Here is a 19,996-nt window from a genome sequence, read left to right as displayed (position 1 = left end):
AGGCCGAAACCGACTCCAAAATAACAATAATTATACAATATAGACATGTTACAAGAAAGAAGAGAACTTTCTTTAGAGTTTAGAGGGTTTTTGAAAGAGAGAAGAAAGAAAGAAAGAAGTTTTCATGTCATTATTTTGTTTCTTTTTAGTGTATTTTGTTTGAGATTGTTTTTTATGGTACTTTTGAATGCATTTTGTTTGAAATTGTTTTTTTATGTTACTTTTGAGTGAATTTTGTTTGAAATTGTTTTTTTACGTTACTTTCGAGTGCATTTTGTTTGAAATTGTTTTTTTTAAGTTACTTTTAAGCGCATTTTGTTTGAGATAGTTTTTTTGTTTTGAAGTCGGCTTTTTTTTTTTCTTAAAATGTTTGTTTTATTTCTCAATTTTTAGTGAATTTGAAGTTTAATTACAAATTTCCTTAATACGTATAAGGACATAAATAAGACAAATAAAGAAAAGGACTTTCCTATTTAATATGTGTGTACTTCAATTCAAAAACTAATTTAGAATACACCAGATAACCACTTATCCTTTAAACAATGAAATAATTATCAAAATCGGTATACAAATTGAAAATTAACGAACTAATACATCGTAGCGTGCCTTTAATTTTGTCCAGCCGCGCGCCGCAGTAGCATTTTTCGAATGCGCGTAGTTTTTAATAATTTAATATCTTCCAAACTATTGATCAGAATTACATAGTTTAAAGGCTAATGTAATCTGCATTTAATACTCTAGCCATCAAACATATTTATTTGGATAAGGATTCATATCGAATATAATATAATAGCGCCGTAAGCTTACGACGCTGTTTTTCGTGTGCAATTTAATCGAAGTTTGTTCATAATAACATGGTTTTTGTGAGACATCAATAGATGATAGATATATGCCACCTGAGACTTTTATTTAGCAAATTTAAGGATCTATAATTACTCGATACATCATTTTAATGTAGGTCATATAGTTTGACCTACGTAAGCCCAGAAAGCAAATTTGTGCTATTCATTGTAACGCGATGTAGCATTTTTCGTTTCCGCGTAATTTTATTCTTACGATATCTCCTAAACTATTAGACAGAATGATATAGTTTCAATTGCAAATATAATCTACATTAAATTCTCTTGATAATGAACATATTTATTTACATAAGGGTTAATACTGAACTTGAATAATAGCGTCGGAAATAGGGCATGAATTTAATTAATGTTTCTGAAGAAAAAAATGGTTATTGTGAGAAAACTATAAAAGATAGATATATGCTATCGCGGACTTTTATTTAGCACATTTAAAGAGCTACAATTCGCCATACATCATTTTTATGTAGGTCCTATAGTTTAGCCTACGTAAGCGCTGAAAGCAAAAATGTCCCTAATTTCCGCAACAAATTTTGAAGCTATATTCAAAATCTACTAGTCTTCTAGTTATTTAAAAAAAAAAACAAAAAAATGGGACCCACCTGCAAGCACTTCCTTTCGATTAAAATAATTTTTATCAAAATCGGACCACCAGGGGCCGAGTTTCGCGGTAACACACATAAAAAAAAAAAAAAATACAGTCGAATTGATAACCTCCTTCTTTTTGAAGTCGGCTAAAAACATAGTTAATCCCGTTCTTATTGCAAAAATAATGTATTTTTGTACAAGAATTACGACAGTGGACACATACTTTTCCCATGCCTAATCAATTAATTTGATTGTTAACTAAAGATAATTTGCATTTAACCATCTCAAACTTGACCAAGTACCGAAGTACACGAATCATTAATGTTCTAGCCCTTTCTATTTGTGATAACATTTCTAGATATAAGATAGCAACATCTTGATCTAAGGTATTCGTCGTTCCCGCAAACCGCAAACGAAGTGAATAATTGCGCGACCGCATTTGGTATAAGACCGTTTGAGTCATTGACATTACATTACTTCTAACATTTTATCTTAGATAAATTGTTCAATAAAATGAAGATTATTCTCAAACTAGCTGTCGCCCGCGACTGTCCGCGCGAAATTAAAAAAAAATAATTAGTAGCCTATGTGTTTTTCCAGACTATGTTCTACATCTGTGCCAAATTTCATCAAGATCATTTTCAAAGCAATGGTTTTTATTTGATAAGTTTGTTGATATGTGATTTAGTGATATATGGAAAATTAAGGAAAATATATTATTTACCTCCACTTTAAGGATTTTTAACTTCAAAAACCATCATGTATTCCGGTTAAAACCTTTTTCGTATACTCTCCTATGAATGAAAGGCTGCGCCCAACAAAAAACGCACATGTAGACGGTGTATTTAATTCGAATGTACTATAAAAAGCGTGTTTGTACTGTTTGTTTGTTCGTGCGGCTTGTTAACTCGCAGCACAAAGTTTGACGACCTCTTTTAACCATGGTACACACGCGAAGATAAGTTTGAAAAAGTTTTAGACCTTATCATGAGCAGTATACGGTTCAGCGGTTACCTTTGACATGGTCTATAGACGTTTACATGTGTGAGCGACTGTACTTACGATTTTGTATGGAACGGATATTTGATTCGCCATTACTTGTCTGTCTCACATCAATAAATTTGTTCAATATAAGCAAGTTATCAAAGACATATCAATTGCGTAATATAATCATCATAATGAAATTTAACTTATTCATTATAGATATATATACAAACATGATATTTGTTCTACAAAGAAAACAGACAGATTAATAGAGATTGTGAAAATTTTATTTATTGTTGTTAAATTATTCTATTGAGACCTAGTTGTCGTAGTTTTACCAGTTATGGTAGTTTGGATCTCGTTGCCAAAAAATCAAGTTAAAGAACAAACTGGCAGATGCCTTTTAGTCGCTCTAGGTATTTAATCAATGGCTAGTTTATGCTTAAGTGGCTAGGTTTCAGTAGATATTACAAGTGTACTTTGCTTGCTCGTAGAACAGTATCAAATTCAACTTAGCCATGCAGTATCAGCTCGGTGTTGTATTGCGTATCTTTAAAGCATATCATGTTACGATTTGTAATGTAAGATATGTCACCGTAAACCGCAACTTCCTCTTTAGAACTATGGATTTTGACCTTACCGTAGGTAAAAGAAATAGTTTCAATGAGTAATTTGGGCACTAACTGCCGTACAGTCGCTTATCAGTTACTAAATCTATACGAAAAGGCTTCCTTAGTGAAAAAATAACTGCTCTAAATGTGGCAGTAAAAGTGTCTTTTGTTCTTTTGTCTTCTTAAAAAATATTGATTTCAAAAACTACCTTATCTTTCAATTTGAACCCAAAACTTATGAAATAAATCTGTAAGTACTCTTTAGGTATGTTACTCACTTCTTTAATTTGTATGAATCACACGTGTGACGCGTTAATCTATTTAAATCCGATTAGTTTGTCCCTCTAATATTAAAACCAGTCGGGTACCTACCCGGTAAGTTGGAGGCCCCTGGCACTTAGCCAACATACTGTATTGTTTTCAAATATTTTTGTAACAAAGATTATGTAGTTTTGTGATGTCAACTATCAACTAATTTTTGTGATAAAAAAAAACTTTTACAAGTTTCGTTATGATTTTGTTTTATTTATAAATGTACACATAATTTGAAGGCAATTTCAAAGTTTAATTGTCAATACTTTGTTTCAGTATTTAAGTTCTCATATTCAATACACTCCTGAAGGAGACGATACTGTTATTATGTTATTCTCAAATAAGATTTTAAATTTAAAACAGTCTTTGATTATACAAATATAATAATTTCCTTTATAATTATAAATATTGGAAATATAAATTTGGCTTCGAACCCTTTTATGCTTTTGCATGCGCTTATGCGCAGAAGTGAATCAGTAGCATCTAATTTTAAAACTAGTTCAGAGACTGTCACTGAAATAATTTTACTTTGGTCTGTTTGGGAATACGAAAATATGAACTAGTCAAGTCACTGACTTTAACTAATGTACTTATAATAAATTTAGGTAGTATCAAATTAAGAATATACACATCAAATGTTCTAATAAATTGAAATCCAGACTTCCTTTTGATATAACCGTCTAACTTTATTTGTGTTCTTAGCTCTATGTTCTTTGATGCTATTTTATCTGCGTTTTTTATGTTAGTAGAGAGAAAAAAAGATAATGAAAAGATACTAAATACTTTTAACAATGTTCTACAATTACTGTAGTCAAATAAACTACTAACGATACATGTCAATTATGCATTGTATAAAAACTTCTGTAGATTCTCAGGGATTTGATCCCACGACCCATTAATGGTATGGTATACATACAACTATTAGATTTAGATTAATGATTGTTAAGTCGACGTGATGGTTTTTGATTCCGGGATTTTAACAGTAACATGATTGCGTTAAAGAAATTACACCTTTGAAGAATCTTTTCCCATTGGCTACAACTGCAAGAATGGGGTTTACGAACGTAAAGATATGTTGCTGTAATAATTAATTTCCATATTTAATTAATATGATTTAAAATGAATAAGCAATAGAAAACTGAAAGCTCAAGTAGGTGGTTGAGAATTATTTGAGTGAAATTTGAAGGAAGTCGTTGCTATGACTACAGTCCACAGTGTTTTTTGCACTTGGTATATATAAAATTAATCTTTTTTGTATATCTGTGATATATTTAGTGCCTGTCACTCTTGACCATGCTAACATCTATGGTGAACAAAAGGCAGATTTTTCCCCATTGCAGCAACTGAAGTGTTTTGTTTCATTAAAAAAAATATGCAAAAACAGACTTCGTAATTTTTACTACCCATTCTTTTTTAACAGATCCAAATCAGATTAATATGGAATACTAAATACTCACTTTTTACTTCTAGGCTTAACTAATCACAAGCTTAATCAAAATTAGTATATTATTTTCAATCCGTTATTAAGCCTTCGTAAAATAATAGTTGTTAAACCTTCTAGAACAGAGTCTGAGGCATTCCCTTTCAATCAACGTACACAAGGTGATATAAGGCGAGGCTAAGGCCGAGTTGCCTATTCACTAATTCGATTAGCGAGATCTGGAGCCGACCTAATTACCTTTGTTATTTCTGTTTATTAGACCAATTTGGTGTTGCGACTCTGCACCAAAACTCAGCATACATAAATATCTAACTTAACTTTCTGTTTAGTATTTAGGCAACTTAGCTTTCAATAACGTAAAGTACTACAAGCCGGTTCTGTCCGGTATCCTCAATTAGAAATGATTGTAGATCCATTGTGTAGTAGCAGAAGAAACGGCTTTTATTTATTTCAAGTATAAACGAAGTTCGTCTCTATAGTTTCTTTCCCTCCTTACTTTTTTTTTGTTTTACTTTAAAAAAAAAATTATTTTAAGATTGGTGTAAGTTAGCATTTCTCCGGTCAACGCCTTATTTTAGTACTCTTAAATTAGTCACTCTAACTGCTGGTATAATATTATACTCAGAGAGTTACGCACACTTTTAAATTGTTAAAAGAAATAATTAAGTAAACGCTGCAAGTTTGTAGTTCTTTGAACAAATAACGTCATGCTCCTGTATAATGTTAAATGAGTCACTCTTATCTCAATGTTATCTTGCTTCTCATGTGAGAACTGTTATAGTCTGTTAGGAGATAAGAAAATTAGTTGCTTGTTAATGAATCATACAGCACTGCTAATTAAATTCATTTTTATTAGCTGTCGCTTCGTCTGTGTGGAATAAAGAAAAACTACGTTAGTCCATACCTTATTTCAGATTGTAATCTCTCTAGGGAACAAACATCTATAAACCATACATTATATTAAATAAGAAGTAATATATTTCAATGTTCAAATTCAAAGTATCAAAGGTAAAATAGACAATTATTTGCACGACAAAAAGTGGATGGATTAATATTGGAATCATCGAGTACCTGCTATGAAATTTAAGCCACTCGATTAAGCCACTGAATTATCCATAGTTACATAATATGGATAAAGGCGTACAGTGAAGCGTCAAGTCTCATTGGCAGCGGTAATCGAGCTGTATCAGTTAATTTCACACGGTGGCATCGAACCTGCGTTCTTGAACAGCGTTAGAACCATGTCTAATTATAACTCTTATTAAGATGGTTCCACACTAGTGGTTTGATTAAGTTTTGATTTAAAATGGTCACGTGGCGGTGAAATTTAAACAGTAACTAAAGGAAAGACGTGCGTAAAACAGAAAAGTAGTGAAATTTCGAAAGCAACGTTTAGACAAACTTACACAAATATTTAAAAGCGTGGTTTTTAAATTTTAGTTAATAAGTTTAACTTTTTTAATTGGCTATAAATGAATTTTCTCTTCGTATTATCTTGGCATACCACCTTCCTTACAAGTATGACGCGGTATGTAAGTAAAAATGACAAACAACGCAATGTGCAGCAGTCGTGTAAATTGCTCAAGGTGTGTCCCGGCATTAAGAATTCCACGTTCCGCGATCCACATTATTATTTCCTTTGAAAATCGATTTTGTAAAACGAATTATACCATCAAGAAGTATTTACTCAGAAAGCCTTTTGTGCAAAAATATATGCTTCTCTAGATATCATCATACGAACATTGTCTTTATAACAGGTACCAAAAAACAATATTGCTCATAAGAATGTATAAGTTAGTAATAAATAATAGAATTTTATTTTTATTTTAAAACAAATCAATTTTAAAACTAAATAAAAACAAAAAAATAATCTTGTATTGATCAAACCATTACAAACATAATATTATTATCGTAAATGATTGTGTTAACATTACATTTACGTATTGGAATTTACTTAGTAGCAAATTCTTTTTGCAAATAAGTTTTTTCGTGTGAATGTTGGATTGGATTTCGAGGCAGATGTGATAACTGGTGAATCAAACAGCTGTCATTTTAATATTAAAAGTTTGATAGATTGTTTTGAGAGCATTTTAATAAATTTCATTATGTAAAAATCAATTAACTGTCCTAACAAATTTTAATACTTTTATTTTATCTTCAGCAATTTTTTTATTTTTTTTTATTTCAGTAAAACTAAATGACAAAAACAGTTTCTTTGCTCACCGACAGAGAAAAGACCGTACGACTCCAGACTAAAATGCAATTACGTCGACCACTGAGCCGAATATACCTGTATTCGAAAAAAAAAACATGGGACTTGTCCAAAACAAAATAGTACCTGAACAATGTTCCTAAACAATAAGATGAAGTCTGAATAAAACTCACACATACATAATATCTGTTGTCTATCTGTTCACCGTCACATTGTAATTATTGTTCATTATTCTCGTAGGACATTAAATTATGGCAATTCATGAACTTAAAGAAATATTGTCTTGTAGTATAATAAAGTCTGTGTAAAAATCGGAAACACGTGTTGTACGCCGAAATTAATCATAACTACTTAATACGAAACAAAATGAAATAAAAAACAACCCGAGCAAAGTCACGAATGTCAGCTAGTTTTTAATATCAACCCTATATAAAGGTGAATTGTACGGGGTGCATTGTGCACAGCGACTTTTTAAGACCGCGGAGTATTATGACCGTAATTGTCCTCTTAGAACCAGCTGTAGACTAGACTCTTCAAGAAATGAGAGAAATTATACACATTGTGGTTACGCCTTTATAGTTCTATCTTACTAATATTATAAATGCGAATGTTCAGATGGATGGATGGATGGATGGATGTTTGTTTGAAGGTTTCTCCGAAACAGCTCAACGGATGTTGATGAAATTTGGCGCAGATGTAGAACATAGTCTGGAAGAACATTTAACATGTAAGAACATTTTTACATCAAAAATATATAACATTGAAATATAAAAAGAATATAGAACGTAGATATAGATAAGAGAATAGCATAGTGAACTAAATGTTGTTTTAGATTTGTCTAGACACTATTTATTATAATAGTGTGGTCTGATTTGAGCGGTTCCCACGTTAGGTTCACACGCGGGTCACACCCCGTGAGCAAAGACCCGATTGTTCCTCAAATAGGCCTCCGCAGGGTGCATGCTGCTGCGGCGTCCCTTGACCCCGGTAGTAAGACATTTTTCAATTCAATGCTATTAACCGGTCATATCTCTTAAACTGCTACGGTTACCCTTGTTTTGATCTTAGCAACTCGTATATGTCATTATTTTGGGAAAGAAAATATTAATTATTTTTTTTTATTTATTTTTTTAGGCATCATCTACATTGGTTAACTGACTGATATATCAACACAAAGATCAAACTATTAGAGGCCTAGAAACTTGATATTTAACACAGAGAACTCTAAGAAATTCGACGACTATTGAAGATCTTTTTAAATAAATTAAAAACAATGTCAATTTTTTTAAACATAATATATATTCCAACTTGGTTATGGAGATATATCTATATAATAATATATAGATTCAATTTTGTATACTTTTAAGTCAACAATATTGCAATACGTCACAAAGGGCAGCTGCAACGATACGCATTTTGAAGTGGGAAGCAGGTGCTTACCTTTACACATGTTTGCGACTCATAAGAGCTTATTATCTCAAAAACGAATGCCAAATATTAAAATATTGACAGATGGCGAGTCGTGCCCTTTTTATGAATGCAAGCAGGTTGCCTGAAGTCATTTCGCTGAACTAAAATTGCAGTTTTAAAACTTAATGGTTTACCATTCTTGTCCATATCATTTGACTTTAAAGCCCGCAACACAGTTTTAGATTTTGAACAGTTCAACTGTTCAGTTAAAATGGAAGATGTGTAGTGCTTAAAAGCAAGGCCATTTTCTTATTGCTGAGTTTTGCAAATACTTCTAATTTACCTATGTACATATTATTTACTTAGAATATGACGAATTCTTCTAAATTTTTTTACATGAAGATTTATTTATTTCCCACAGCATTTCGACGTGGTTCAGTACACAAACATTGACAATTACACGGTGATCTTGCAATACCGTTTTTAAATTGATTTAACAAACCATTAAAAGTTATTTTAAGATTGACAGAAGGGCAAACTAACAAAAATGAGGCTGTTAAGTGAAGATATTTTACCAACTTTATAGACGCCGTGGTATGTTCGCAGGTCAGCCATTTTGTTGTCAAGCCCAAAGATAATTTGAAAAAATGTATAAACAAGTTCTTATCCCTAACCCGTGAAAAATACAGTTTAAAAATAAACTATGCGTAGCTTATTATGATAATAATAATCTCATAGAGTTCTAGAAAATATATTATCCGCCTTAACGCGTATTGGCTACTTTTTTATGGCTTCAACAAAGATGAGCGACAGTTTTCATGTCATGCGAAAGAACGGGGTCGTTTTATGATGTCATAAGAAAAGGTTACGTTTTGTGTTACGTAATCAAACTATCGTTAAAATTAGATGAATCTAAAAAAGATTAAAAGCAAGAGGAGTCATTTTATTTTAGAGTAGAGAGTTGTACTTAAAATAAAAGTTAAAACTTAGTTACAATATATTGTTTATATTATTGTTTGTGCTGTTAAATAACTTTAACTAGATACAAATGTGTAAGGTTAGATATAAGTAATCGTTAAGTAACCATTTATAAAATTATGACAATTATTATAAAATGTAATAAATTAGTCAATACGTAGCTTTTTCTTTGGTTTTGTAGCGTAGTCTTTGGTTTATGAAAATAACTTTACATGGATCAGCTGGTAGGGTTCGAACTTACGCTCCCAAAGAGAATTAGATTTCGATTCAGAAATGTATATTTCATAAAAGAGAAATGTTCAATCGAAGATAAGCTGCGTATCGACTAATTTAGTATGTTCTATCCTACAACTATCATAATTTTATAAATGACTACTTAACGACTACTTATATCTAAATACTTAACATATATACACCTAAAGTACATACACTACACCATTTACTAGCAATTTGCTGACGAATAATATGCAAAAACTGAACACGCACTGCAAACTAACACATAAAGCGATTGTCACGTCACTAGCTCAAACGTTACATACTTTTTGTTGCTCAGACATCTTGACATATACTTGACATACCTTGAATAATAATATCTTGCTATAGTTTAAACAGTAGTTCATTCACATCACTACGTGATAATACACGATAATCTAAAATGGCATCAAAGTTTTCAAAAACTAGTTGATATTAAAGTTTAGAGATACTGTAAGATATTATCTGCCTTATTGACTTTTCAAAGCAACAATTTTATTTGAAAAGACGTTATTTTAATTGCTATTTCTCTCTATGTCGAACCTCATAAACAATCATTAAACAGGATGTTCACAATTTACCAGAACTCTTAAAATATTAACAACATTTATCAACTTTTATCTGAATATGCACAATGATTTTAAACGTGAGAATACGAAAATACCGTCAATCATTGCTCAAAATGGAAGTGATAAAAATTGATCTATAAATTATACAACCGACTGTATTTCCTAATATCAACACATGGACACGCAACATCGGTCACAATACGACAAAAAATTCTATAAAATGCTCGAATACGTTACCTTTTACTCACGACTTTTATGCAATCGTTACATTGCATGTTCAACCTTGATTCACTTATACAGGCGACCTTTTCTTAACCTAGATGGCTCGGTAGTTTTGTTGTAAATAAACGTTTAGTTTTTGTACCAATAAATTAAAACATGATGTCCGGACATCTTTTAAAGAAGTCATATCTCAATGAATAAGAGTGAATGAATTAGACTGACGATCTGGATTGAATTCTGCAAACGATTAAAGAAAAACAAGATGCAACCTCAATATTGTCAACCACTTAATCTATGTTCTTGTTAATTAGTGTCTAGCGTCCGTGATAAAACCCATGGTTACCAAAAGTTGAGCAAAGATAACTGTAACATAATGTTATAAGTGCACACTACCTTAATTAATATCATACGTACTTCTTATGTGTTATGAAATTAGTCGATAATAATTAATTCAAGATGTCTCCTAAACACTGCAAACTATCATAAAAAAATATTTCGAATGTATTAATTCAACAACACAGTCTGTCGAGACATAAAAGTCTAGACCGAAGTTATTATTTGAAGTATACGTGCCTTATATTTCGTGGCAAGCATATAACTGCACGACATAGCGTCGGAGACAATGAACACAAAAAGCCTCCGCCGTCTTTTTAACCTTGACATCAAGTCATAATGCTACTGCTAGCGTAATTTCAAGCTATGTAAAACATACAATATTGTAATTTATACCTACAGAAAATAAAGGAGTGGTTAATGGGATAAATCCGTGAATAATGTCATTTTTAGCCGACTTCAAAAAGAAGGTTATCAATTCGAGTGTTTTTTTATCATGTTTGTGTATTTAGCCGTAGTAGTAGTTGTAATAAAACATAAACATAACTTTAATAATATTTATATTTATAATATCACTACATAAACAATACTTAATTAATGATATGTTTCTTTGAATTTAAATAACTATCTAATATATAATTGCTCTTGACAAAGTTGATATGCAATATTTATTTTATAACAAACGAATTAACATACCTTTAAAAAATATAAATGTTTGCGTAGCTAAAACGAACTTTTATAGAACTGCAAATAGATGTATGTACTATAATAAGAAGTAAAATGAATAGGTACTTCATACTATAAATAAAACAACACAATCAAGTTAAAATGATGACAATATAAATACGGATGTTGTATTGCGTTCTCGGAATCTGAACAAAGTGGTAGCAGAGTTATAGTTTCTTAGAACAATAACATCGTATGTCGTTCAAATCATTGCTGGTCGTCGACCTCTGTTACCTCCCTGATCAAAAACGTTACCTCCACTAACTTCATACGACTCCATTAAACTCCAAAAACTATGCTATGCTCTGTGCCTTAAAAAAAAACATAGCACAGACAATGTGAGTTTAAATTACAACTCGACAGGAAAACTCAGATATTCAAGAGACAAATAGATTATCTTAGAATATAACGGTTACACGGATCTCGCTGAAATTTGGCATAGATGTAGCGTAGAACAAAGTCTGGAAAAAACGCATAGGCTACTAAGTTTTTTTTTCATTGTACACGGACGAAGTCGCAATCGTAAAATGGCGAAAGCGAATCGACAATAATTTGACAACAGGTTTACAACATTAAACATTGTTATATTCTGAAAAGTAATAAATGCCATAAGAACTTTTTCATACAACAACTTAGGTATAGGTCTATTTGTGCAATAATTGAAAGCAATTAGATCAAACGCGCTGACTCACAAGTACCATTTTAGTATGTAGTAGGTATATACTTGACTACTGCTAGGTAAGTCATACAATCAATTGAATCTCTCAACAGACTTTCAGTGGGGTCAATTTCTGAACGCACCCGCATAGATTTTTATGACCTTTTCTATTTATTTAGCCACTAATGCTGCATCGATTTTAAGCTCAAAACCATTGCGCTTAAAGTCACAAAAAGCCTGCACCCAACAAATGTTTACGTTGTACTTATACCCACGTCTCCCCTTCTTTTGGACCATCGACATGCAATTTTTCAATAAAACTCCTTCCATAATAGAATGTTTATATAGAGGCCAATAAATTACGAAAACAAATTAACAATTATTAAATGCTGTAAACGGTGGTATTCGGAAAAATAACTTTTTGTCACATACCAACATTATTTCAGATTGTCTGAAAAAGACAGATGTAAACAAATAATTTAATGTTCGTACTTAAATTTTCAGTTAAATTGAATATAAATAATAATCTTACCATTAATTATATACCGCTGTCTGTCATTTAGAAGTTCCTTCGTCAACTTTGGGCATTCCTTATTTAAGATCGAACACAATTCCTGCAACTTTCCACCACTGTGTTTACCAACAATATCAATAAAATAATTACACTTATCGGCATCTGCCGCACTGCTTATCAATTCTAGATCATTTAAGCTAAACAGACCTTTCTTTACGAGCACGTCTAATAAGTTTGTATCGCACAATTCACGAAGTAAAGTCGATTTGTGCTGAGCAAGGCCAGCACATACGTCCCCCAGCGTGGCCATCGTTGAACTGATGGCGAGGCGACCGTGAGCGACAGACGGACGGCAGGCGCCGCCAAGCGGCTACGGCTACCACTAGCTAGAGAAAGAAAAAAATGGTAGCTTCGACTTCCATTGATGACCTATTCAAACTGCGAACAGATGGACGCGACAGTGTCTAGTAGTTTATTATTATTACCTTAGCGCCCCAACGGAAATCTTTGCAGTTGTGTAGTGATTTGAAGACTCCCCCTCCGCAATGATTGATATTATGATTAAACTAATTTATTTTGAAAAGGAACCAAGTACCCACACCTATGCTCTTATCGCCTTTTTGTCGGACTGAAAAAAGGATGATGATTATCGCGTGTATACAGGGTATTTCTATATTTTTCTTCTAGTTAGGACATATTAATTAATAACTTATAAAATAAAACTTCACTGTTCTTTTTTGCAACTTCTTAATTTTACTGTTATTTAAAAAATGTCCATTGTGTCGCTGGCGATTAAATAGCTTCGTTAAATTTACAGCATATAGGTTGGAGGATTCCCAGTTTTTTCTTTTTCAAAAATTTTTGGGAATTTTAATTTTGATTTTTCATATAAGAATTATATATTATTTAATGTTTATGTATAAAAGTTTGAGTTAAATTTTAAGTAAGTAAAACATATTTCTAACACTCTCTCTCTCTTCCTCTTACTCTCAGAAATAAAATAGGCAAAAACATGTTTTACATTACTGCTGGCTGTGTGAAAAATTTAAAATTTGCGCAGCTAAAAGAAGCGATAAGTAATAAAGTGATAAGCTTGTTATTTAATGTGGAATGGTGCACGCATAACCTATTTATTGGAATATGCCTTCCGAAATTATTATAAAATTGTTAATTTTCTTCTTATAAGGGAATACGAGTAAAAGTAAGTTAATATTAGTACAAGTATTATGCAAAATATTCTGTTACTTTTGTATCTGTTTCATTTTTGTTTTGTTTTTGGACGAATATGTTGTGACGCTTGACATGTTTGACAGCACGAAAAGAAAATACAGATTATAAATATAAATTTGTAATAAAATATTTGGACGTGCTTGTTTTCAAAGCTATGTTTTCGCATAAACATTACGTCGATTTATCTCCATAAATAATTCAAAATAAGTGAAAAAAAGTAATAGAAACATCAGATAGAAGCTTAATTTTAGAAAACAGTAAACCTGTGGTGTCAGCATGGCACCCAAAATAGGAACAGCGGTCGAAGGTAAGTTTTCTGCATCATTTTAATATAATATTGTAATATTTTTATGGTGTTTATACTGTGTCCGCCTTAATTTTTGGTTAATGTAATTGTTTGTGAATATTTGAAGATGTAATTTCGCATAATTTTTTGTTTACTTGGCTTAACAAGTTCTTATTACAGATTCGGGCTCTGATTCAGACAGTGGTTCCAGTGGAAGTCGTAGTAAAAGCCCCAGTCCTGGTAAAGAAGGCAGCAGGTCTCGGTAAGTATTGTTTATCAATTGAATAGACAAATAATGTGTAATTCTGTATAAGGTTAAGTTTGCATACATTACATACAAACTTACTGCAAGTCAACTTAAACTTTGTCTTTTAGACAATTGTGGCATATAAGGTTATAAATTATTTCTTCTAGTTTTATTTTCAACATTAATTGAAAAATATTACTTTCAGATCAGTATCCCATAGCCCAGCACGCTCCGGTAGTGAATCTCCTAAATCAAACAACTCGGCTAGGTCCAGAAAATCTTCTAATGCATCCAATGTGTCTCGCAGCAAATCTAATTCACCTACAGGTTCTAATAGATCTCGGTCAGGCTCAGCTCAAAGCAATAAATCTGGTTCATCAAGCCCTAAATCCCAAGCATCAGGTAGCCCTAAAAATAGAGCATCCAAATCTCGTTCAAGAAGTGGTTCGCGTAAGTCCAGATCTGCGTCAGGCAGTGGAAGATCTAGATCTGGCAGTGCTAATTCCCGCTCTCCCAGTCCAAAATCTGGGGCACAGAGCCCAAAATCACGCTCACAGAGTCCCAAGTCAAGATCGCAAAGTCCGAAGTCGAGATCACAGAGTCCTAAATCAAGGTCATCAAAATCTAGATCCAATAGTCCAAAGTCCCCAGAACATAAGAGTCGTTCAAGGTCTGCAAGTGGCAGTCCAAAGAGTCGGAAGTCAAGATCAAGGTCCGGTAGTGCCTCGTCAAGATCCAAGAGTCCGGTACAAAGGCAGGATGTGGCAGACAGCAGATCAAACTCTCCAAATCTTATGATTGACGATGATCAAGGAAAAGAAAAATCTAGAAGTAGATCACGGTTGGGTTTTACACATTTCATTTTACATTTGAGATTAAAAATGGAAACAGTATAAAATTTTAGATGTACATTTTTCATATCATGATATAAATTATATTTATAGGTCAAGATCAAAAAGCAAGTCAAAATCAAAAAGTCGCTCTAGATCACACTCAAAAAGTTCTAATGCATCTAATGCAGAAGATGGTAAGAAAATAATTAATTATAATTATTTAAGTGTTACATATTAATTGATGTTTTCACATACAAAAGTGAATTAATGAATTTCAGCAAATGTAGACAATGTAAATAGACCCACTAAAGAAAGCCTTCTCTTTACTTTCCGGTGAAGCTTCAAACTGTGTTTTGCACAGCGCCCTTTGCCATTCTTAGCCATTATAAACTGGAGGGCACTGTAATAAACCAAAATTAGGTTATTTTTAGTTAGGTTAATTTATTTAATTTTTCTACTCTTGATATTTAGGTGGTAAAAAGAAAAGCGGATTGCTATCAGACTCGGAAAGTGATGGTGATAAAGGTGTTTCCAAACGTAAGAAGGGATCTGACAGCGGCTCAGACACAAGTGGCAAGCCTAAGAAGAAGACAAAGAAGATTGTAGATTCAGATGAAGAGAAACCAGGAGAAACCGGTAAGTCTTATACTGAGTTTCAAATGCTTGAAACACTTGTCTATAATAATATTAGAAAGATTTGATTGTTTCTTTGCATCGAATACACTCCAAAACTACTAAACTGACTAGAATACTAAAATTGCTAGTATAAAATAATTATTTAATCTGTCTCTAAGTGGTAGATTCCATACAATGTCTACCCTTAGGGGCGCCATTAAATGTCTATGAATGTGTCTGTGGCATTTAGAAACTGTGGTATGGTATTGTAATAAACATGTTTACTTTCAGTGACTGCGGACGCGTTATTCGGTGATGCGTCAGATATTAGTACTGAAGACGAAGGGGATAAGAGATCAGATAGATCCAAATCCCGATCGAGGTCCAGGAGTCGCAGTGCGGCGAGGTCTGATGATGAACGACGGTCACCGGATGACGCCAGAGGCAGCGGTGACGAGGTATTATTGTAGGGAGTTTGATAGTTAACCAACTTGACCTGACTTTATTATTTTGTGACTGTGGCCTAAGTGTCTCCACTATTTTTAAAGTTACATTAAACCGATAATGTTGTAAAATGAAAATAATCTGTATTTTTTTGGACTATTTTGTTAATTGAACTTTTTTTTGCTTTTTAAATACTTACCTAAGTGAAAAGTATTTATATTGCTTTTACTAGAATATTAGATAATTAATGTTGCAAAAGAAGTTTTTAAGGTAAAAATTCAAAATTTTTCGTTGTTTTTATTTTATTTTATCAATCGTATATTAACAAACAAAGGAGAACCGTGAGAAACCTGAAGAGGAAGAGGAAGTAGAGATCCCAGAGACGAGGATAGACGTGGATATGCCCAAGATCTGGACGGAATTAGGCAAGGAGTTGCACTTTGTGAAACTGCCCAACTTCCTGTCAGTGGAGACTCGCCCCTACGATCCTAATACTTATGAAGATGAAATTGATGAGGAGGAAACTTTGGATGAAGAAGGTCGAGCGAGGTAGAACATTTTTTTAACTTTTTTTTTCTATTTTACTTTTATACTTTTTCAAACTTAAAGCTTTCATTAATTTCATCACAAAAATTTAGAAAGCCGTTACTTTGGTTTCTATTTATATTAAAAACATTACCTTATAGAGTTCTTAGTAAAAACTTTTTTGTTTTTGCAAATCTTTAAGTAATATAAATATAATGTATATTTTCAACCTTTCTTGTAATATATATGATTAAAAATATTTATTTGTTTTTTCAAGGTTAAAATTAAAAGTAGAGAACACAATCCGATGGCGCACTGTGTTCGACAAGGAGGGCAATGCAGTAAAGGAGTCGAATGCTCGCATGGTGAAGTGGTCAGACGGCAGCATGTCACTACATCTCGGCTCTGAAATATTTGATGTCTATAAACAACCATTACATGTAAGTTATTTAATATTTAACAGTGTTAGACACACGAATAGGCTGACTCGCTAGGTGAAATACCAAGACCATACAGAAGACAGGCATCAAGTGGAAGTAATTACAGTTATTATGTACAGTCTGATCTTATAAGGAGAGGATGGAAAGGAGAAGTGGATTGATGGATGAGGGGACGCATAGATGGAGGAAACATCCTATTTATGACCCACTTTCCCTTTCTCCATTGATTAAAGGTAATCTGCAATTATTGCATATCTATAGGCAGGAGTCACTTCGCTATTCAGGCGAATTCAGGTGGCTGCTTGCTCGTTTCCCACTTTATGATGTAAAAATTAGCAATCTGATGAATCGGTCATAGTAAGGCGAACCATAAAACTATTTTGAGATCCAGTGCGTTTTTATTTACAAACATTGAATGTATTGTTTGTGAGCTAAGTCAACTTCACCTCTCGCTTTACACTCCGTTTAATAATTATGTTCTGCAGCGACTTGTACGATGTTCCGTGCAGCCTAAATGTTTGATTTCTCTTATACTATATGTGTAAATGTAAAACTTGCAGGGTGATCACAACCACCTGTTCGTCCGTCAAGGCACAGGTCTGCAGGGTCAGGCGGTGTTCCGCACCAAGCTCTCCTTCAGGCCGCACTCCACGGAGTCCTTCACGCACAGGAAGATGACTCTGTCCCTCGCTGACCGCTCCACCAAAACATCCGCTATTAAGATACTGTCACAAGTTGGGGCTGATCCTGACGCTGATAGGAAATATCAGTTGAAGGTAAGATTTTAACTATTTATATATATATATATATTGTTTGTAAAATATGTTGTCTGTTCTGTCATTCTCATTGAAAAAATAGATATAACTTGTTTTAGTACAGGTATTTTGACGGCAAAGAAAGTTACTTGATTTGTATTGGTGTCTATTATTGTAATTAGCATTGGGATTGTAATCTTTACTTGTATAAGTATTTTTTTAAGAAAAAGTGATCACTTAATTGTGATATAGGAATGTTGTTTATTCAAAAAAACACTTGTAACGTCGATGACAGTTTCATCGTGCAATATTTGTTTAAGGTTTGATCTTACTGTTGTTATAAATGTGAAAGTTTGGATGTATGGATGTTAGAACAACAGTTGTAGAACATAGTCTGGAAGAACACATAAGCTACTTACTAAGTTTTTCTTTAATATAGCGTGGGCGGAGTCGGGGGCGATGACCAGTTTGTTTATAATCATTAAAATTAAATATCTGGTTGTATAAAGCAACCCTTTTGTATCCATAAAGTTTCTTAGCTTAACAGTTTAATGTAAACTTAAACTTAATTTTTGGATTGCAATAAATTATTTTTCATTTTTCATTCATATCAGAAAGAGGAGATGGAGTTACGCGCTGCGATGCGGTCCCGTGCGGCGACGCGACGTGCACGACGCGGGGGCGGGGCGGCGGCGGGCGGGGGGCGGGGCGCTCGCGACGACTCCGAGGACGAGGGCGGAGTCTCACTCGCCGCCATCAAGAATAAATACAAAGCCGGACAGAAAGGTAATATAACAACCTTTACTTTCATCTATACTGTTAAAGAAAATAATAAAAAAAACGCAAATCTATTTTAAAAGAAGCTAATTATTGCTGGATTGCAATAAATATGAGTAAGCGCAGATACAAATATAACGCTTGTATGAAGCTGGAAGTACATTTACCTACTCACCGTCCACTCAATTGACCCTGTGTGGGATTAACGATTTACATTGATGAAATTAGTAGTATTGTGTCCATGTTTTTACTGATTTTGCGAGTTTTCATTCTGGCAAAATGAAATTCAAATGACGAGTATGTTCATTTTTAGCCGACTTCAAAAAGAAGGAGGTTATCAAATCGACGGTTTTTTTTTATGTGTGTTACCGCGAATCTCCGCCTCTGGTGGTCCGATTTTGATAAAAATGATTTTAATCGAAAAGAAGTGCTTGCAGATAGGTCCCATTTTTTTTTTTTTTTAAATAACTGGAAGACTAGTAGATTTTGAATATAGCTTCAAAATTTGTTACGAAAATTAGGGACATTTTTGCTTTAGGCGCTTACGTAGGCTAAACTATAGGACCTACATAAAAATGATGTATGGAAGAATTGTAGCCCTTTAAATGTGCTAAATAAAAGTCCGCGATAGCATATATCTATCTTTTATAGTTTTCTCACAATAACCATTTTTATGTTAAAAATACAATGCAGTGGCAGTTGTGTCCAGAATAAGATTACTTTTAATATTGTCGTATCAATATATACGTATAAATTCCAGCGACAGCAGGTGCGGCTATATACTCATCAGAATCGGAAGGTTCAGATGTGGAGACTCGTCGTGCTCGACGTCTGGACCGCGCCAAGGCTCTCAAGGACTCAGACTCAGAAGGCAGTGAGGGTAACGCCGCCACACCTGCACATACGCATAGTGCTAGTAACTCACCAAGTGGCAGCGAGTGATGTAACACTTCTATACATTACTAGCTGTCGCCCGCGACTCCGTCCGCGCGCAGTTAAAAAAAAAAATGAAAAATAGATGTTGACCGATTCTCAGACCTACAGAACATGCTCACAAAATTTCATGAGAATCGGTCAAGCCGTTTCGGAGGAGTACGGGAACGAAAACTGTGACACGAGAATTTTATATATTAGATGTACTCATACATACAAGTAATATTTGATTTATAAATGCAAT

General features: G+C 33.2%; 2 protein-coding genes across 2 annotated transcripts in view; one reads left to right on the top strand and one right to left on the bottom strand.

Moving 5' to 3' along the window:
- Positions 1–12,997, bottom strand: part of LOC106707500 (tight junction protein ZO-1) — a 91,924-nt gene extending 78,927 nt beyond the window's left edge. Inside the window, exon 1 of the mRNA XM_045682075.1 lies at positions 12,686–12,997. Within this exon, the coding sequence (XP_045538031.1) occupies positions 12,686–12,977 (292 nt within the window). The 5' untranslated portion in view covers positions 12,978–12,997. The remainder of the gene's footprint in view (positions 1–12,685) is intronic.
- Positions 12,998–13,994: 997 nt separating this feature from the next.
- On the top strand, positions 13,995–19,834 carry LOC106721124 (another transcription unit protein). Its single transcript, XM_045682142.1, has 11 exons — positions 13,995–14,204; positions 14,364–14,445; positions 14,636–15,271; positions 15,375–15,457; positions 15,735–15,899; positions 16,170–16,336; positions 16,657–16,871; positions 17,125–17,287; positions 17,848–18,063; positions 18,657–18,828; positions 19,580–19,834. Exons 1-11 carry the CDS (start codon positions 14,174–14,176, stop codon positions 19,759–19,761), a joined length of 2,112 nt encoding a protein of 703 aa, XP_045538098.1. The 5' UTR covers positions 13,995–14,173; the 3' UTR covers positions 19,762–19,834.
- The last annotated feature ends 162 nt before the right edge of the window (positions 19,835–19,996 follow it).

Source organism: Papilio machaon, chromosome 18, assembly GCF_912999745.1.
Source record: "Papilio machaon chromosome 18, ilPapMach1.1, whole genome shotgun sequence".
In the NCBI taxonomy this organism is placed as follows: domain Eukaryota; kingdom Metazoa; phylum Arthropoda; class Insecta; order Lepidoptera; family Papilionidae; genus Papilio; species Papilio machaon.
This window is presented reverse-complemented; position numbering and strand designations above follow the sequence as displayed.